The sequence below is a fragment of the Oryza glaberrima genome, chromosome 4, assembly GCF_000147395.1.
Source record: "Oryza glaberrima chromosome 4, OglaRS2, whole genome shotgun sequence".
Classification (NCBI taxonomy): Eukaryota; Viridiplantae; Streptophyta; class Magnoliopsida; order Poales; family Poaceae; genus Oryza; species Oryza glaberrima.
The window spans coordinates 30,664,573-30,685,082 of record NC_068329.1 but is presented as its reverse complement, the minus strand read 5'-3'; the positions used below and the strand labels follow the sequence as shown (position 1 = coordinate 30,685,082).

Genomic DNA, 20,510 nt, shown 5'->3' with positions numbered 1-20,510 from the left:
CTTTGCTTGTAAGTGAGATATGCCCTTTGGAGTATTATCTGGAGGGTCATGAACATTTCATTGTTAAGCTTCATCTTCTGGGTAAAAACACAACTGTACCTTCAATTTTTTTTTCAGGGTACAGAACAGTAAACTCCTGAATAATTCTGCTCACATTCACAAAATCAAACAAACCAACATACAATCTCATTAAACTCGTAACCACATTTCACACGACAAAGGACCTACCATGCAACATCAAAAACACCATCTAATTAAGAAGACTAGAACAACAACAAACATTGGGCCTAAACAAATTAATTCGACGACATATATGAGATGAGAGGCACTCATGCAAGTGCAGCATGCCCCTGCTTATTCCCTTCTTTACCAAGCAGGCAAAACAAGCTAATTACCATGATCAAGGCTACTACGAAACCGAAGGATTCGATGGATGAATCGAATCGCGGCAAGAACGAGCTAGCCGCAGGTGGGGATGCAGGACTTGGAGCACTTGGCGGCGCACTTGGTGTGCGCCGACATGGTGCAGGTCTTGCCGCACATGAGCCTCTTCTTGTGGCACTCCTCCTTGGTCACGCAGCTCTTCGACTTCTCCGCCTCCTTGCCGCCGCCGCCGCCTCCCTCCTTGCCGTGCTCGTTGCCGCCGCCGCCGCCGCTCTTGTCGTCCCCCTGCGTCGCGATGAGGCGGCCCGCCGTCTTCGTCTTCGCCTCCTGCCGCTCCAGCGCCACCGGCATCGCCGCGGCGCCCGCGTCGCCGCCGCCGTCCTTCTTCTGATCCTCGGCCGCCGACGCCACCCTCACGCCGGCCGCGGCAGCTTGGCCCGCCGCGATGGTGGTGGCGGCGGCCAACTCCTCCTCCACATTGTGCAGCAGCTGGTGGGCGTCGGTGTCGGTGTCGGCGTCGGAGTCGGCCAGGAGGATCCGCTCGTTGTGCGTCGCCTCCTCGTGCGCGGGCTCCTCCGCCGCCGTGGTGGCGGCGCTGGCCGTGACGACGGCGAGCATGAGGAGGAGCACTGACACTACCGCGAAGCTGAAGCTGCAGGAGCGAGACGACGACATGGCTGTCTTTATTGACTACGTTTCCTTCTTCGCGCCTTGGGTGGTGTGGCTGCGAGAAGCTGGGGTTGCTGCTCCTATCCGTGTTTATAGCTAGAGCTCAGCATGCTGCGTTGCTCGATAAATAGCGATGAGATCGATAGCTAGCTTAGCTGCATGAGCGTGCATGGCGTGGCGCAACTAACCGAGAATACTTCGGTGAGGAGCGGGAGATGCATGCCGCTAGATGGGAATGGTGGCAATTGGCGAATTAAATTTTGAAATACACCGTTGCCTCATCTTTTTTTCATCATTACACTCCTTTTTCACACTGTAAAAAAAAATCGGTGTTGTGGTATTAAGGCCACTCCCCGCGACTTTGGTACATTTTCATAAATCCTTCGAAAAACAGTAATCCCTCCGTTTCACAATGTAAGTCATTTTAGCATTTCCCACATTTATATTAATGTTAATGAATCTAGACATATAATCAATATGAATGTGAGAAATGCTAGAATGAATTACATTGTGAAATTGTGAAACAGAGGAAGTATATACATTTAAAAAAATATGAAAGGAACAATATAGTTTTAAAATTTAATCTAGCAACTGCTAAGCAAGAAAATTCCCATGAAAAACTGCATGGGTTTTACTGGCAGCTGCTACTGTTAATCTGAATAAGTTACTCACAATATACTGCATCTATCTATCTACTCAAACGAGATCAACCAAAGGATAACATTATTGGTGCCTTTTCAGTTAACATGGACTCACCTAAATATTTGCGGTGTTAATGGAATTGCCAACTAACTTAATCTAGAAAAGCTCTTGATGAAGATGGGTTTAGAAAAAAATCAAAACCGATTAGGCGGAGCCAATTTAAAGAACAAACCAGTCTTAAGACCGATTTAAAATCAATTTAGAGATAACTACATGTTTTATGGGCTAATTGAAAAGTTTACGGGACAACCCTAGAAAGATATCACACTCTTGCAGCAATGATATTCTTGTCCCATCAACCAAAAGGAGTCTGTCAGCGCGATTGTCTTTGGACAACAATTGTCTACCCTCATTTGTTATGTATTTTTTTTCTTTTCGCTGTCTCTTTATAAGTTATATCAAGACATTTGAGTATGTAACTAAATATCTTCTTTTTATAAAGTTAATGTACACTAAACACTTAATGTCCATCATTAGCAAATATTTACTGTGGCACCACATTGTCAGATCATGACACAATTAGGTTTAAAAGATTCGTCTCGTAATTTACACGTAAACTGTGTAATTTATTTTTTTTTATATATTTAATACTCCGTACATGTGTTTAAACGTTCGATATGACGGGAAAAAAAATTTACCGGTGGATTTAAACACCCCCTTAATGTCGATGCAACACTACTCGAGTCCTTGGCGGGGGTTATATTTTCTTGGCTACTCCAATTAGCTTGCAGATCTGGTTGGATTTTTTTTTTATTGTGAGCTAGCTTAATTTAGTCGGTATTGCGAGGGTAATGTTGAATGTTTTTTTTTTCTTAAGGGACACATCATGTCTGATATTGCGGGTAGGGGTAAATTTTAGACTTGACGATAAATTAAGGGATCTAAAATGAGCTTATTCCTCTCTAAAAAGCCCATCCACTTAAGAGGGGAAAAGTATAGCCCATTACTACTTTGCGCGGCTGATGGCGGATGGAGGGAGCCGCAACTGACCGTGGTCAAACTGTCCAAGGCACCTTTGGCTTTTTCTTTAGCTTTAGGAATTCACCCAGCTTAGCTTGCTTTAATGTTGTAGTATAAGCTATGCATGCGATTTGCTAGTTTAGATTAAATCCACTATCACAACGAGAAAATCAAATACTCCTTTAGTTTTGGCTTCAATAAACATGCCACGGGTATTGACCTGGCCTAACCTACCATGTAAAGAACTCCCTCCTTCCCAAAAAAAAAAAAGTCAAACACTAAGTTTTCGTGTCCAACTTTGACTGTCCGTCTTATATAATTTTTTTTTATAATTTGTATTTTTATTATTGTTAGATGATAAAATATAATTAATATTTTATGCGTGACTTGTCTTTTTAATTTTTTAATAATTTTTTTAAATAAGACAGACGGTCAAACGTTGGGCACGGAAACCAGAGTTTGTCTTTTTTTTTGGACGGAGGGAGTATGTACTCCCTGCTTCTGTTTTGCTGTAAAATTATTTTATTTTCTTCGATGTTGTTGTCAAGGTCGACGGTGACTGTTCCTATTCTAGAACCATGCCTACGAAACAAAAATGATCGTCAAACGGATTGAGAAATTCCAAACTCAACAGAACCTTCTCCTCTTGTAACAAAGGACTAAAGAAGTTTCTTCTCTGGTAATAAAAGACTAAAGAAGAAGAAAAGAGGACAAAAGAAAGTTCCATTCTTGATTCTTTCATGCGCTTATTTTCTCATCAATTAAGCAAGCCAATTGTGAACTGTCTCGCGGAAGAAACCATTTATTATACAAATTTTACATATTTTTTCTTTTTTATTAAAGAGGTTTCTGATAAGTTGACTTCGGTGCAGGATGATCAATGGACGCAACCACGTCTGCCCATCGCGTGTACGTACACTGTTGGTCAATCGTCACAAGAGAATTCGAACTGCAGATTCTTTCTAAATTTTTTTTTTGGCAAAACAAAACAAATTAATGTTTTGGCCGTGTTTAGTTGTTTTGGAAAAAAAATTATCATATACATACACACATTTAAAGTATTAAACGTAGACTAATAACAAAACTAATTGCAGAATCCGTCAGTAAACCGCGAGACGAATTTATTAAGTCTAATTAATCTGTTATTAAAAAAAATGTTTAATGTAGCACCACATTATCAAATTATGGCGTAATTAGGCTCAAAAGATTCATCTCGCAATTTACATGCAAATTGTACAATTAGTTTTTTTTCGTCCACATTTAATACTTCATACATGTGTACAAATGATGTGAAGAAAAAATTAAAAGTTCAAAGGGAACTAAACACAGCAAAAATAACAAAATGATGGAGGAATAGAAGCAGAGTTGAGGAGATGTAGAGAGAAAGGAAAACGGAAGAGGAGAAAGACCAGGCAGCCAGCTAGCAGATGGATCGCTGGACCGACGAATGGGAAACAGAGGGTGAGGTCGCGGTTTTTGACGCGGACGTCGCTGGTTTTGCCGGATGCTGGCGCCGCCCTGATCGCCCACCGCCCCGTCGCCGTTCGCTGGTATATGCCGTTGTCTTGGAATCATCTCCTCGAGATGTCAAACTCACCCCAAGATTAGCACGCCCACACACTTTACCCAACCAACTCCATTCAGTGCGATTTTGGCCAATAATTAGCCACACTGCATATTAGCCACAACACCACAAGTTTCAAATTATAAACCTTAAAGTTGTGATAAGTTCATGTAAAAATTAAAAATTTAATTGAAATTAGAATGATGCGACAGAAAAGTTGAAAGTTTATGTACGTAGGAAAGTTTTGATGTGATAAAAAAATTAGGAGTTTGAAAAAAAAATTAAGAAGTAAACCAGTCCCAAATCAAACAGTCCTACTAGTTGCATTTTGTAACTTCTTCCCCAAGAAGATCAGTGGGGACGATTTCCATGTGGAGAAATGGAGACAGTGAGGCAGGCAGTGTGTCACTGGAAGTGGGCCCCACCACCTCGACCCTCTGCCCCTCAACTCGGTGGTGACCACGCGTCCACATCTCTCATCTTTCTTTCTCCGCTATTCTCCTCCAGTCCTCTTCTCTTCTTCCTCCCTCCCTTCGCCCACTGAATCGCCAAAAAATTTCCCCTCCTCCACTCCATCTCTATAAAAATCCTCCCCCAAATCTCGCCTCGTTTAGCCAGCACAACTCACACAACTCTCTCTCTCTCTCTCTCTCTCTCTCTCGTCGTCTGCAAGCTTCCGCCTCCCGGATCGCGGCGACCACCGGAGGAGGAGCGAGCAGCCATGGCGAACATCGACATGGGGAAGATCCTGGCGGGGCTGGAGAACGACGACGCGCGGGTGCCCAAGACCAAGCTGGTCTGCACGCTCGGCCCGGCCTCCCGCTCCGTCCCCATGCTCGAGAAGCTGCTCCGCGCCGGGATGAACGTCGCGCGCTTCAACTTCTCCCACGGCACCCACGAGTACCACCAGGAGACCCTCGACAACCTCCGCCAGGCCATGCACAACACCGGCGTCCTCTGCGCCGTCATGCTCGATACCAAGGTTACCCCCTCACTGCTTTGCTTGTCGATCTCTACATGCTTGTATTCTGCTGGGTTGTTCGGATCGGACCAATCGGGGTAGCTTGCGTTTGATACAGAGCGGATTTTGATTTGGATCTGCTCGTCTTTTTGATCGGGAGAAGCCGGGTTTGATTTGGAGGCAGCATGGTAGGATTATGAGTTGAGTTTACAGCGGTTTGACTTTGGAGGACTCGACAAAATGGTATCCGGGGTTAGATTTGCCTGCGCTTGCGCTTTTGCCTTGTCGCAGATGGCTGGATCTTGGATTGGGGGCTCAGGCTTGCGTCTCCATGTGGGTAGTTAGTTTTGGAGTCTTATGGATTCTGAGCAAGTGTAAGTGTGTAACTGGTTCGTAGTGTGATCCGTTTGCGGTGTTGGTGAGATTGATGAGCTGCGTGCATCTTGTTTGTCATATTTAGCTTTACAGTTCGTCTCTATGCTTTTTCAAGTTAATTTATTCATTTGTAGAGTTGGATTGGAAGGATGGTTAACAGATCTTGGGATCGGTGGCTTTGGAGTATGGAGTGTTCAAATCCTAGTGTTCTGATTTTGTTGCTTTTGTAGGAGGATATGATAAACACGTAAAAGAAGGCTTTATTAGTGTAGTCATTTCTTCTATTATGCCTTGATGTTTCTGTCATGCACGTAACTATTGGTGCTTATCTTTTTACACTCTCACACTTCATGGTTTGCTTTGTAGTTCAAATAAGTTACTTACAGAATTGTACTGCACACAGTTTATCTTTTTTATCACTTCTTGTACTGCAATTAGTGCCATTATTTTTACCTGTTTAGTAGCATATTTAAGGCGATTCTGTGGTGACTGTTCTGAACATTTCATTCATTGCTTCAGGGTCCTGAGATTCGTACTGGATTTTTGAAGGATGGCAAGCCAATCAAGCTAACAAAGGGTCAAGAACTCACTGTTACCACTGATTATGAGATCAAGGGTGATGAGAACATGATTACCATGAGTTACAAGAAACTGCCAGTTGATGTGAAGCCTGGAAATGTCATTCTCTGCGCCGATGGTACAATCTCTTTGACTGTTTTGTCCTGTGATCCAAAGGCTGGAACTGTGAGGTGTAGGTGTGAGAACACAGCAATGCTTGGCGAGAGAAAGAATTGCAATCTGCCAGGAATTGTTGTGGACCTTCCTACACTGACTGAGAAGGATAAAGAAGACATTTTGGGATGGGGTGTGCCAAATGACATAGACATGATTGCTCTGTCGTTTGTCCGTAAAGGATCAGATTTGGTTACCGTCAGACAACTTCTTGGACAGCATGCAAAGCGCATCAAGCTGATGTCAAAGGTTTGTAATCATTATCACTATTTTTTGGGTCCTGTTAGGTTTTCAGTTCCACAGTTTGCTTAAGTATTTAATTACCAGGACGGTTGAGTGACAATACTTCTCAGTTAGATGCTTTAATTAATGTTTTGTTGTCCCTTTCTGGTATATACTGGAGCCGGAGTTGTTTGGTCTCTGCCTTTGTACATTGACCATTTGACCCCTTTTTGTGCTATATTAGGTAATAAAATGCAATTTTGTTCCTTTTCTATGTGCTTGAACAACTAGTTTCAGAATAACCTTTTTTCACGTTTGCTTGTTCAAATAGCAGCTACTTATTTTCTCATGCACTTTCACTGATAGGGTTTAGCTTGTTGCCTGATATGCATTAAAATGAGGAATTCAGGTTATTGCATTTCTTTGCTGCTAACTGAAATTTTGGATCTAGATGGTTCACCGTGTTATAAATGACCCTGTCTTACTGCCATGATGATAAAATATATTCGTGATGATGATAATACATATGAGGTGCCTGGTAATTTACCATGCTGGTTATGTTGCTGTGCGTCTAATTTCTTTCTTAACTTTTTCCTTGTTTTTAGGTTGAAAACCAAGAGGGTGTTGTAAACTTCGATGAGATCTTGAGGGAAACGGATGCATTTATGGTTGCTAGAGGTGATCTTGGAATGGAGATTCCAGTTGAGAAGATATTCCTTGCACAGAAGATGATGATTTACAAGTGCAACCTTGCTGGAAAGCCTGTTGTGACTGCTACTCAGATGCTTGAGTCGATGATCAAATCACCACGTCCAACTCGTGCTGAGGCAACTGACGTTGCAAATGCAGTTCTTGATGGAACTGACTGCGTCATGCTTAGTGGAGAGAGTGCTGCTGGAGCATACCCTGAAGTAGCTGTGAAGATCATGGCACGTATATGTGTTGAGGCAGAGTCTTCCCTTGACAACGAAGCTGTCTTCAAGGAGATGATCAGGTCTGCGCCCCTTCCGATGAGCCCATTGGAGTCTCTCGCATCCTCTGCTGTACGCACAGCCAACAAGGCCAAGGCAGCCCTGATTGTTGTCTTGACTCGTGGTGGTACCACGGCGAAGCTGGTTGCCAAGTATCGTCCCAGGGTTCCAATCCTCTCTGTGGTTGTCCCCGTGTTGACAACCGATTCATTCGACTGGACAATCAGCTCGGAGGGCCCAGCAAGGCACAGCCTAATCTACAGAGGTCTTGTTCCTCTCCTGGCTGAGGGTTCTGCCAAGGCCACCGATTCGGAGTCGACAGAGGTCATCCTTGATGCTGCTCTCAAGTCAGCTGTACAGAAGCAGTTGTGCAAGCCTGGTGATGCTGTTGTTGCTCTGCACCGTATTGGCGTCGCATCCGTGATCAAGATCTGCATCGTGAAGTAATCGCTAGACACGGTGTCTTCTTAGCGCCATTTTGCTGGTTTAAGTGGCAAAACAAAAACTGCTATGCTTGTTTTTACTCCCATAGTCCCATCTTTGGGAGACAATTTAATTACCGTATCAGCCCCTGCAGTTAGCAGGGTGCCTTTCGTTACATAGATTTGCTGGTCAAATGAGGAGAGATAGAACTCCATTATGTAGAGCTCTATTTATCGTCGATGCCATGTAGTATGGCAGGTGGTTTCTATTCCATGCCTGCACAATTTTCTGGTAGCTACTGCGTTGTTTGATTACTGTTTTTTCAGGTGATGTCGATGGAGTTGATAATAATATTGGCATCATTGTCGTTGTATACGAGTTAAAAAAGAATGTCCCAGGATTCATCAGGAATCTGGTGTGCCCATATGGCCATATGGATTTTTGTCTTGTTTAAGATTCCGGTGACCGGGGTACGAAATCTTGGTTGGTAATCGGCGGCCTGAGCCGTTTAACGGTATACTAATTGCATGAACTATGTATTCTGCAACGTTATTTGTGGTAATACATTATTATGTTCCATTTGCTGTTTCTATAAAACAATGGTTGATCAGAACAACCAAAAGCTCGAATTTACTTTTAAGTACCATATACAACTAGTTTTTGAATTCAAACTAATAATAACGTTTACAATCCGATAACTCGAGAGGGCAAACAGCACAGGGAGGAGTGGCTGGGTGGACGGCCGAGTCCGTCGGAGACGAAGGAAAGAAGGAAAAAAAAAACCCGCGCGCGCCTAACCGTCCGCGAAAAGGGCAAGGCGGAACGCATGCATCGCATTGCGTCGCAGAGCATCCGTCAAAAGCACGGCATGTCTCCAACAAATCTCGCTTGCCTTAAACGGGCGGCGTGACGGGGACACACCGCCGACGATCGAACGAACGAACGAACGATGCGTCCCTCCTGGTGCTCCGTCGTCGCCACCCCAGACGGGTCTCCTTGAGGACCTCCTCCTCGCCCCGCGCGTCGACGGCGGTGGCGGCGGCGACGGCGAGGCCATGGCGGCGCCCGACTACGCCATCCCTCCCCTCTCCCCAACCGCCGCCTCCGTCGTCCACCGATGCGCCCGGTATGATCTCTCTCATCTCCTCCTCGTCGTATGGATTAATGTCCAATTTGATTTAATTGATCGATTCCTGATCGATCGCGGCGAGAAACGTTAACCTGGGTTCGAAACCTCACCCCTTCTGATTATTTGATATTAGGTCGTTATTTCCTAATATTCGTGTATTTTTTTATCGATCATGGCTGCAGGATCGCCGGCGTGGAGGTGGAGCAGCTGCTGCGGCGGTTCGAGCCGGAGAAGGGGGACCAGCCGCTGGCGTACGCCAGGAGCGTCGTGGAGTACTGCTCCTACATTGCCCTGCGCGTCGAGACCAAGCGCCATGACTACCTCAGCGACAGCGAGTTCCACTCGCTCACCTACGACATGATGATCGCCTGGGAAGCCCCCGACGACGAGACGGACGCCGCGTTGCAGGTGATGACACCCCGGTTTTCTTTCTTTTTTTTTTCACCCCCAATTCAACATCACCATCTTGTTTGTTGTTCATACGCAACTCTGATCAGAAACCGATACGCTATAACAGAAAATGTCATTTAGCTTCGTTGACGGCAAGGATGACGACGATTGTGGGTCCATGTTCTGTTTGAGCCCCACACAAATGGCCATTCAGGTTATATATATATCTCTGTCAATTTGACATATTTTGTGGTTTCTCAAGTATCAATCCAAACATTTGATGAAATATTTAGGTTGATGGGAGGAGAACGGTCAGTCCTGAAGCATTTGCCAAGATTATTCCTGCGTGTCCTGCAATGGCACACGCGATCACTGTTCGCAACTTATTTGATGCGCTCACAAACTCTACGGGAGGCCGCCTGCATTTTCTCATCTACCATAAGTACCTCAAATGTTTAGACAAGTATGCATTGGCACCAGCTTCTCTTGTTTCTCTTCATTGTTACAGTTATTGTCATTCTCTGAAACCTGAACAATGAGCATTACTGAATATTCAGGCACTCGGTTACTTTCACTGCATGATTGCCTTACTATGGCGCCTCTGGTTTCTGATGTTAGGGTGCTGAGATTTGCGAAACGTATATCAGGTGGACACAAAGCTCCAGCTCTTCAACTTTCTGATGGAGAAGTGATCCTTGATATCTATGGTGCCGCGACAACCAAGCCGATTCTTCAACACATTGGGACGTCCACTTGGCCTGGTTAAGAATCCTCCCTATGGTAATTTTGATCAGTGTTGGTGAATTGTTTCCTTCACTATGGCCTTAAGGTGTATAAGGTGCATATTTTGCAGGGAGGCTCACACTGACAACCCATGCTTTGTACTTTGAGCCAGTCAGTGTTGATTTCTCATACAACGAGGCTGTGGTGTATGATCTGTCAAGGGACTTGAAGCAGTCTATAAAACGTGAGTCAACTGGCCCATGGGGTGCTCAGCTATTTGACAAAGCTGTCATGTACAAATCTAGCTCTACGTGAGTAATTACTACTGTAGAATAAAATTTTTTTAAGTTTCTGCTCATCTTGTAGCTTTGCTCATACAATTTTACTTTGACAGAAGAGAGCCGGTGTTCTTCGAATTTCCTCAATTCAAAGGTCACACTCGTCGAGACTACTGGTTTGCAATCATCAAAGAGGTGTTGCACGCTCACAAGTTCATTAGGAAGTACAGGATGATCAATTTACATAAGGCCGAGGCGCTTTCTGTTGCGACACTAGGAATTCTCAGATACCGCACGGTGAAGGAGGGATTCCACATACTGCCTGCACATTTCAAGACTACCCTTGCCTTCAATTTGGCAGAGAAATTGCCCAAGGGGGACAAGATACTGGAAGCATTGTATGGTCAGATGAAAGATTATTCCTCAAGGTTCAGAGTAGATGAAGATTCTGTTCAAAGCAGTTCAGATGATCTGACGCTTGCTGATCCTTTCCCACTTTCTGCATATACTTTGGTGAACATGGGTTTGTTGACACTCAAAGAGGAGGACAATCCCGAGGAATGGGATCTCACTGTCCGAGATGTGCAGACGGGAGGAACTAGCTCAGTGCAAATGGCTCTAGAGAGATCTGTAGGTTACTCTGGCAGAGTGGAGGCTGCGAGGGCGACCCTTGATCAGGTCAAAGTGGAAGACATCGACACTAATGTGGCTGTCCTGAAGGTACTAAATGTCATTTTCTCATAATCTTCTAAACTAAGATATAAATTCAGATATGAAAAGTCGTGAGTTCTGGAACAACCACTGAGCTCTGAGTGACCTGTACAGGCATACCTAAGCCTGAATTTCCATTCATAGTTTTAGATTGCTCAATAATTGTAGACTGATACTTGCTTCTAATGTCATCAAGATTGATCACAATTCAAGCCATTATTAAGTGTATTAATGTTTGTTGATTTACTGTTAATATGCAGGAACTGCTATTTCCGTTAATTGAAATAGGCAAAAGGCTTCTCTTTTTGGCTGAGTGGGAAGATCCACTTAAATCATACGTCTTCTTGTTCTGTTTCCTCTTCATAGTTTACAGGTAATATCTGAAATCACCTCTCTTTTTTTTGGCTAAAACGAACTGAAATACTTCTACCAGTAGTTAAAAAATTTTGTTTCACGGAGCAATGTTAATACCTATTCCATACTAAACCCTGCAGAGGCTGGATTTGGTACATTTTCCCTGTCTTTCTGCTTGGTTCTACCATCTTCATGCTATGGCAAAGGCATACCGGGAACGGGCAGATGATAGGCGCATTTGAAGTCACAACTCCACCTAGGAGACGAACTGTAGAACAGCTACTGGCGCTGCAACAAGCTATCTCGCAATTAGAGGCACAAGTGCAAGCCGGAAACATTTTTCTTCTCAAGCTCCGATCCCTCCTGCTTGCAGCGTTCCCTCAAGTACGTTACTTCTTCTCACATTATCACTCACAACTACGAATTACTTTGTAAACCATCACATCAAAACTCTAAATCTTGCAACATTCTGCAATTACTATATAACAATTGTTATTGTCTGGTCAGAGCACGAACAAAGTAGCAGCTACAATGCTCGTGGCATCTGCGATATTCGCGTACCTGCCCTTGAGAAGCATACTTGTACTGATTGTGCTGGAAGCATACACGAGGCATATGCCGGCGAGGAAGAAGAGCAGCGAGAAGTTGGTGAGGAGACTGAGAGAGTGGTGGCTGCGAATCCCAGCTGCTCCTGTACAGCTCCTGAGGCCTCAGGATACCAGGAGATGGAGATCGAGGTTGAGATCGAGATGACCCACATCGGAAATGTCGGCACTTTACACATGTATTATATGTACCTGTAAATTCATCATGTTGTTAGAAATGTTGATATATACGATCAGGTTTTTGTGTTGAAATGGAAAGTACATATTGTGCAAAATGGAATTGTGGGTGGATCGTATTTTGTATTGTGAATTTTTGTTGAAAGCTGCACTGAAGGAATTTGGCTGTCTATCCTATGCAGTAGCTACTATGCATTTATTTGAAAATCAAACTGATCATTAGCTGGTATCTGACTGAAGTCAGAGTGAGAGGCCACAAACCAAGACTTGCCTTGTTGAATTCACACTTGCTTCTGTCTGGGCTGCTAATGGATTAAATTTTAGTCACTGTCATATTGGATGTTTAACACTAATTAGGAGTATTAAACGCAGACAAATAATAAAACTAATTGCATAAATGAGAGCTAATTCGCGAGATAAATTTTTTAAGCCTAATTAATCCATAATAAAACATCCGATGTGACAGGGACTAATTAGTCTCTAGATTCAAACACTACCTAAGCGCCCCGTTTGAGTTAACTTTAAGATAGAGAAGTACGGGTATGTAAAACGACAAAGATATTAGTAACGGTTTGAGCTATTCACATGCCATCTAATTAGATAAGGTGACCTAGATTTTTCTAATGTATTTGCATTCCACCAGGAAATGGAATGACATTTTAGTGTATGACGGCAAAGCGGGCAATATGCATTGTCTGGCCATCCATGGACTGCCATAAAATATATTCTTGTTAGCTATAAAGTACTTAATCACATCCACTCACGCAATTTGGTGTATCCATGATGCAATTTATCTACTCCCTTCATCCCAAAATGTTTGACGCCGTTAACTTTTTTAAAAATATTTGACCGTTTGTCTTATTCAAAAAATTTAAGCAATTATTAATTCTTTTCCTATCATTTGATTTATTGTTAAATATACTTTTATGTATACATATAGTTTTACACATTTCACAAAAGTTTTTGAATAAGACGAATGGTCAAATATATTTAAAAAAGTCAACAGTGTCAAACATTTAGGAAAGGAGGGAATATTATGTATTGAACTAGTTATATTTATAGTTTGACTAATTGTTTATTAAAAATCATAACAAAGATCCGGTTTTAAAAAAACAAAACTTCCTATAAAAATCATCAGAGGAAGGACCATGTAGCTTGCAAGCTTCAGTAGCAGCAACACATATGTTTTTGGTTCCATTAAAAAAAACACATATGTTTTTGGAGAGGCTTGAGTTACATAGGTTAGGTAGTAGCTAGCGTGTCACACCAATTTGTTTTTATATATATGCTACTAGATGTGCACACGTTGATATTCCATTTGAGTTTTGTTAACACGGAGTTTGTTGGGCTTGTCGTGTAAATACAAAATAGGGAAGGACCGTCGGCAACCGTTGATCACGTCATGCCTGAAGATCCCCAAATTGATGCAGTAGCCTCTCTGAATTTTCAACACGACAAGCAGCCGTCCGGTCAGCTGCAGCGTGGTTAATTATTCAGAGATTAGAGAGGCGTCTTCCAGGCAATTATTCAACCTATTCCTCCTGACGAACTTGCACCTTTCTAACCTGAAGCTTCGTGATCGACGGCAGCTACGCATGACATGATGTCATTATGGTTGTGAGCAAGTGTTTTTTCAAGAGTTTTTCATGTGATCTCGTCAGTAATTCCGTCCCTCGGTTAACAACAACCATTCAACACGATGTACGGACCGTGACATCAGATTCACCGTACGTGGGTAGCACTCGGGCGCAGCTCATACTCCCTCCTTTTTAAAATATTTAACATTGTTGACTTTTTAAGTACATGTTTGACCATTTGTCTTATTAAAAAATTTGTGAAATATGTAAAACTATATGTGTACATATGTATACATGAAAGTATATTTAACAATAAATCAAATGACATAAAAATAATAAATAATTACTTAAACTTTTTAAATAAGACGAATGGTCAAACATGTACTTAAAAAGTCAACGGTGTCAAATATTTTGAAACTGAGGTGAGGGGTACATTTCTGCAAGTCGCTTAATTCGTATCGAAACGCAACACGGCGATAACCTGAGCGATCACATGACGGTAATTAATCAATAACTAATCCAGCTGCTACTGTAAATGATTATAAATGTAACGCGTCGTACAAAGAGTAGTCAAAATCTGAACACACAGAAAGTTAAAAGGAAAGGGACATGACCATTCCTGCGAGAATCAGCATAGATTTCTTGTGTTCTCCAATTAATTTCAAGAAGAAGAAAAATAATACTACCTCCGACCTAAAATAAGTACAGCCGTAGCTATCTGTGCCCAATGTTTAACGGTTCGTCTTATTTAAAAAGATATAAAAAATATTAAAAATTAGTCATACATAAAGTACGGTTCATATTTTATCATTTAATAACAATAAAAATAATAATCATAAAATAATTTAAATAAGATAAAATGGTCAAATATTAGATTGGACGGTATAAAATTACACTTTTTTTTTTTGAGACTGAGGAGTAATCAGCAACCTTGAAGTCAATCACACATGCGGCAGCCATGGCAACCAAGTCAAGAGCTGAACATGATAAACTAATAAATCCATCACGTCTAGAAGCCAAATTAACCAAACCAAAAACGAAAACGTGTCACGAATCGTCACGTATAAATTGCACTGTGTACTTAGACATCCATAACGTTTTCACCAAATCAACTCTGCCATTTCGTCGATTGTCCTCCTCTTCCCTTGACGGTGCAAAGCAGCATCTCCATCGCAATGGATTACCACCGAATCCACCCGGTGGGCGTCGGCTCGCCGGCGCCGGCGCCGGACAGCCAGCAGCAGGTCGGCAAGGGGAGGTCGACGGCGAGCTACGGTGAGAAGGAGCAGCTGCCGATCACCGCGCCACGGCCGTACGCGCCGGCACCGCTGCCGCCGCCGCCGCCGCGGCGCAGGAGCCGCGGGCGGCGGTGCTGCCGGTGCGTGTGCTGGACGCTGCTCGCCGTGCTCGTCCTCGCCGTGGCGCTGGGCGCCACGGCAGGCATCCTGTACGCGGTGTTCAAGCCCAAGATACCGGACTTCCACGTGGACCGGCTCACCGTGACGCGGTTCGACGTGAACGCGACGGCGGCGACGGTGAGCGACGCGTTCGAGGTGGAGGTGACGTCGACGAACCCGAACCGGCGGATCGGGATCTACTACGACGGCGGCGAGGTGACGGCGTCGTTCAACGGCACGGAGCTGTGCCGCGGCGGGTTCCCGGCGCTGTACCAGGGCCACCGGAGCACGGTGCGCCCCGTCATCCTGCTCGCCGGCGAGACGCGGCTGGACAGCGCCGTGGCGCTGCAGCTGGCGCGGCAGCAGCAGGCCGGGTTCGTGCCGCTCACGGTGTGGGCGCGCGTGCCGATCCGCATCAAGTTCGGCGCCATCAAGCTGTGGAAGATGACCGGGAAGGCGACCTGCAACCTCGTCGTCGACAACCTCGTCGCCGGCAGGCAGATCCGCATCCGCTCCAACAGCTGCAGCTTCAAGCTCAAGGTCTGATCGAGCTTTGCAGAGGCGTTGATCCATCTCCATTTCTGTGAATCCATCCGTTGAGTTGAGATTAGCAGGTGGTAGAGGCGTGTATTTTTACATTTTTCCCAATACTAGTTTCTGTGAATCCATCCGTTTTTGGAAGCTCTGCTACTCAGATTAGGTTTAATATATGAGCACCGATGTATATATGAAAATGCATACGCGATGAATTTCTTTGAAAATGGCAATAAAGATGGCGAATTTGTTCGTCTGGCATGCCCCAACTGAAGCAATTTCAGTATAAACTCACTCCCAAAAAGAACACCTTTAGCCGCCCCGTTGGTATGGGTCTATCCAAGTAAGGTCTTAATGGGCCGGTCTACAAATTAAAAGTCTATACTGCCTACCTCAACTATGGCACACCTGGTTTCAGGTCTTTCCCCTTTGATCAATATATATAGGGGAGCGTATCCTATGCACACAGGCCCTCACATGTACACACCGTGTACACCAACTAAAAATTATCACAAAAAATTCTAGGAAAATTCATACATATACTTTCAATAGTATTACATCTACGTGCAAAGTCGCATCTTCAAATTCATTCTACATAGAGAATAACAAAAAAGATAAAATTCTGACAAAATTGCAACCTTAAAACTGTCAGATTTTTTGTTTTTTTTGTTACGACTAAAATATAATGAATTTGACGTTAAGATTTTAACCCTAGGTGTAATACAATTGAAAGTATGTGTATGATTTTTTCTAGATTTTTTGGTGACATTTTTTAGTTGGTGTGCACGTGTGTACACGTGAGGGCCTGTGTGCATAGGATATGTTGCCTATATATAGGTAGTTCCTTGATAAAACATTAAAACTCAATTAGATACGTATGACAGAAACGAAATTAGTACGCAGCTACAGTGCCCAATACCGACTTCCACGTCATCATTTTACAGTGCGACGACAACATTTATCATCCTCCTCTACCCTAAACTAGATTTGTGTAACTTCCCGATTTACAAAGTATATGATCAGGAGATATTACAAATCAGACAATGCACTACTACTCTATTTCTCTAAACCTCGTAAAACATCTCACACAAAGTAGTCTTGTGCTGTACCGATCGAAATGCACCATATATGTCACCCATGGCGAAGCAGCAATCACTGCCACGCACGGCGGCGCCGGTCAAATCTGCCTGCACGGCGGCAGCGGCTTGCCGCAGAGGCACAGGTTGCCGGCGTACGCGGCGGCGGGGAGCAGGTTGAACGGCCTGGCCTGCGGTATCTTGCCGCACAGCTTGTTGCCCCGGAAGCTCGCGTGCCGGAGCCTCGCCATCCGGGCGAAGCTGTCCGGTATCCTCCCGACGAGCGCGTTGCCGGAGATGTCCAGCCACCGGAGGCTCGCCATCGCCGCCATGGATGCCGGGATGGTGCCCCTGATCTTGTTCCGGGAGATGTCCAGCCTCTGGAGCCCGACCAGCCTCCACACCGAGCTCGGTATCTGGCCGCCGATGGCGTTGCCCGACACGTCCAGCCACCTCAAGCTCGCGCCGGCGCCGAACTCCGGCAAGGCTCCGGTGATACTGTTCTTGGACAGGTCCAGGTGTTGTAGTTGCCGAGGAAGAAAGATCACTGACATGTCTGAGCTTGCATTCTTGGTCAGCCTCCTTGCTGGTGATATGCTTCTGAAGAAGTGATCAATGCCGCCGACGAGATGGTTGTGAGAGAGGTCCATGGACACGAGAGACGGCAATCCATGGCGGATTCCGGGAGGAAGTGAACCTGACAACCCGTTTCTTGACAGGTTCAGGTTCCACAGCTTCTGCAGACCAAACAGTGACTCTGGGATCGAGCCTACGAGCAGATTGCTGTCAATGGAGAGAGAATTCAGAGAAGAAATGCTGCCGATCTGAGAAGGAATCACGCCGGTGAGCTTGTTATGGCGCAGGGAGAGATCAGTGAGGTTGCGTAGGCCGCACAGCGACGCCGGAATCTCGCCGGAGAAGCCGTTGTTGCTGAGGTCAAGCATGGCCAGGCTCTTGAGCTGCTGCCCAAAGAACGCCGGAATTGCACCGGAGAGGAGGTTGTTGCTCAGGTCGAGATACGCCAACCTGGAGAGATTCTTGAAGCTCGGCGGCACCTCGCCGGAGAGCCGATTACCGGAGAGGTTGATCTGCACCAGCCCCGGGAGTGACCCGAGCTCCGGCGGCAGCTTCCCCTCGAACCGGTTTCCGGCGAGCGACAGGTACTGGAGGGAGGCCATGCCGCTGAGGACGCTGCCGGGGACGCCGCCGGCGAGCATGCTGCCCTCGAGGTAGAGCTGCTTGAGGCGCGACAGCCGCGACAGGCTCGCCGGGATGGCGCCGCCGATCCGCGCCATGTCGCGGATCACCAGCGTCTCCAGGAACTCGAGCCCGCCGAGCGAGGCGGACAGGGCGCCCTCCATGTAGCTCCGCCGCGGCGGCGGCAGCGGCGGCGCCTCCAGCTGCAGCGCGACGACCCTCCCCGTGGCGGCGTCGCACGACACGCCCTCCCACGCGCCGCAGCAGTCGTCGCCGCCGTCCCACGTCGCGAGGATCCCCGTCGTGTCGACGGTGACCCCGGCCTTGAAACCGAGCAGCGCGGCGCGGTCGGCCGGCGAGCACGGCGTCGGAGGCGGTTCGTCGTCGCCGCCGGCGCCATCGTGCCCCGCTTCTGCGCGCGGCGGCGGCAGCAGAGCGGCCACCACAAGAAGGAGAAGCAGAGCGCTCGGCGCAGCCAAACGCGACTTCTTCGAAACCTGCATTGCCATTGCCACTCTCTGATCAGAATTCAGAAACTGCAAGGCTTTATCTTGTTTTTTTTTTCGTGTGGATTTCTTGGAGAAGCGAGTGCGATCTGTGAGGAGTATTTATAGCGGGAAGAGGAGCCTCGCGTTCGCGTCGCGAGCATTTAGTGTGTTCATGTGTTTGCGCCATGGGAGGGAGCCTGAAACAACCTCGGAGCGTTCTCTGAAAATATTTTGATTTTTTACCGTTCGTAGCAGACGCGGGACATGTTGGATCGCATGACATGTGTGGGCGCAACGCAAAAATGGCTTTTGATGTTGGCTACGAGCTGTGGTGGTTGCACTCGATGAATAATCGGTTATTCAGTTAGCAGTTGCTAGTTGCTACCAGCGTATGTACGAAGAGTAGTACTACATGTACGAAAAATCTATGTATCTATCTATCTATCTATTATATTATTAAAACAGCTTTAAAAGGAGGCTCCACGTTCGCTGTGGTGACTAGAAATTCCCACATTAATCGGAGAAAAAGAGAAAAATATTAGCCATTAGATTAAAATAGATCTAGATTAATGGTTGTGATTTAATATGAGTCTACATATTTTATGGAAACAAAAGACTCGAAAACAGTGTCAATAAACCAAACAGGAACCAACCAGACTCCAGTCTGATTTTTGGAAGCTTGGAAGCTCAGGAACCAAGCCGGAATAGAACTCTAACATAGAAGACTACTACATGCTACTAGGCACTTAGGCAGCAGTGCAAACGTGAAACGTATCATGACAGTATTTTTTGAAGCAGTAGTAGCGTAACTCTAATTTTAAAAAAGTAAAACATAATACCGATACTGATTCCAAGTTAAAATCAACGGAACCAATCAGACTCCATGATTTTTGGAAGCTTGGAAGCTCAGGAACCAAGCCGGAATATAAAATCCAAAATTAGCAAAAAATAAAAAGAAAAGAGTTCAAGTAGGAATACAATTTAAAATTAGCTGAAATTCGGAATTAAAAATAAACACTGTTGAAAGAATAATCCATATAAGAACCCAATATGAGATTAATTAAAATTTAGAATAAAAAAATAAAATAATATCCAAAATTAGAAATTAGAAAAAAAAAGAGAGTTCAAGTAGGAATACAATTTTGAAACAACTGAAATTGAAAATGAAAAATAAAAATATTAAAAGAACACGATACGATATTATTTATTTTTTAAAAAAATAAATTCTAAAATTAGAAAAAGAAGAAAAATAAGATTTCAATTAGAAATACAATTTATAAATAACTAAAAAAATATGATAAAAATAAAGACTATCGAAAGAAAAGACCATCTAAAACACATGACGAGATAAATTAAGTAACAAGCCTATAAAGGAGTAGAGTGGTGGCGGCGTTGATATGACATATAAAAACTGTTAATAAAACACCAAATAGAATCCTAATGACGATTAAAAGGAAGAACGACAGGCAGGCTGTGAAGCAAACAAGCAAGGCGATTGTTGGGACTTCTAGAAAGCAAAAAAGATAAACGCCATTGATAATCATATTCGATTTTTAAAATATCAATGACAATAAAAAGGAGAAGCAGCGGGCGGGGTGTATAGGAGTGTAGTTGCAGAGCCGCTAACGGTTGACAGGACTTCTAGAAAATAAAAAATGGATTCCAACGATAGTTATGTTCGACTTTTAGAATCACAATGACAATAAAGAGTAGGCGGCGGATGGGCCGTAGAGGAGCATAGTGGCATCGTTTAACGAGACTTCTAGAAATTATAAAAAATGAAACCCAACAAGACAATAACTCTAAAAACTACAAGGTTCAGTTTTTAAAGGTTCGGAACTTCCAAAAAGTAAAAAAAAAATGATAATCATGTTCGATTTTAAAATATCAATGATAACAAAGAAAGGAGTC

At 44.5% G+C, this 20,510-nt stretch overlaps 5 protein-coding genes across 6 annotated transcripts; 3 read left to right on the top strand and 2 right to left on the bottom strand.

The window, feature by feature from the left end:
• Positions 1 to 164: 164 nt before the first annotated feature.
• LOC127770381 (uncharacterized) lies at positions 165 to 1,192 on the bottom strand. Its single transcript, XM_052296075.1, has one exon. The coding sequence runs from the start codon at positions 1,057 to 1,059 to the stop codon at positions 460 to 462; it is 600 nt and encodes a 199-aa protein (XP_052152035.1). The 5' UTR covers positions 1,060 to 1,192; the 3' UTR covers positions 165 to 459.
• Positions 1,193 to 4,772: 3,580 nt separating this feature from the next.
• Positions 4,773 to 8,325, top strand: LOC127770362 (pyruvate kinase, cytosolic isozyme). Its single transcript, XM_052296038.1, has 3 exons — positions 4,773 to 5,261; positions 6,135 to 6,596; positions 7,175 to 8,325. The coding sequence occupies exons 1-3, from the start codon at positions 5,001 to 5,003 to the stop codon at positions 7,985 to 7,987; spliced, it is 1,536 nt and encodes a 511-aa protein (XP_052151998.1). The 5' UTR covers positions 4,773 to 5,000; the 3' UTR covers positions 7,988 to 8,325.
• Positions 8,326 to 8,476: 151 nt separating this feature from the next.
• On the top strand, positions 8,477 to 12,581 carry LOC127770361 (uncharacterized). Of its 2 annotated transcripts, none has more exons than XM_052296037.1 (10): positions 8,477 to 9,089; positions 9,275 to 9,500; positions 9,610 to 9,696; positions 9,776 to 9,945; positions 10,101 to 10,243; positions 10,336 to 10,516; positions 10,603 to 11,203; positions 11,455 to 11,567; positions 11,689 to 11,932; positions 12,056 to 12,581. In XM_052296037.1, the coding sequence occupies exons 1-10, from the start codon at positions 9,019 to 9,021 to the stop codon at positions 12,299 to 12,301; spliced, it is 2,082 nt and encodes a 693-aa protein (XP_052151997.1). In that variant the 5' UTR covers positions 8,477 to 9,018; the 3' UTR covers positions 12,302 to 12,581. The 2 variants fall into 2 exon arrangements, with proteins under 2 accessions (XP_052151997.1, XP_052151996.1); XM_052296036.1 differs by having other exon boundaries at positions 10,600 to 11,203.
• A 2,413-nt stretch (positions 12,582 to 14,994) lies between these two features.
• On the top strand, positions 14,995 to 16,107 carry LOC127771644 (NDR1/HIN1-like protein 6). The gene has a single exon (XM_052297570.1). It carries the CDS (start codon positions 15,083 to 15,085, stop codon positions 15,848 to 15,850), a length of 768 nt encoding a protein of 255 aa, XP_052153530.1. The 5' UTR covers positions 14,995 to 15,082; the 3' UTR covers positions 15,851 to 16,107.
• Positions 16,108 to 16,289: 182 nt separating this feature from the next.
• On the bottom strand, positions 16,290 to 18,667 carry LOC127771513 (DNA damage-repair/toleration protein DRT100-like). Its single transcript, XM_052297433.1, has one exon. The coding sequence runs from the start codon at positions 18,618 to 18,620 to the stop codon at positions 17,016 to 17,018; it is 1,605 nt and encodes a 534-aa protein (XP_052153393.1). The 5' UTR covers positions 18,621 to 18,667; the 3' UTR covers positions 16,290 to 17,015.
• Positions 18,668 to 20,510: the final 1,843 nt, after the last annotated feature.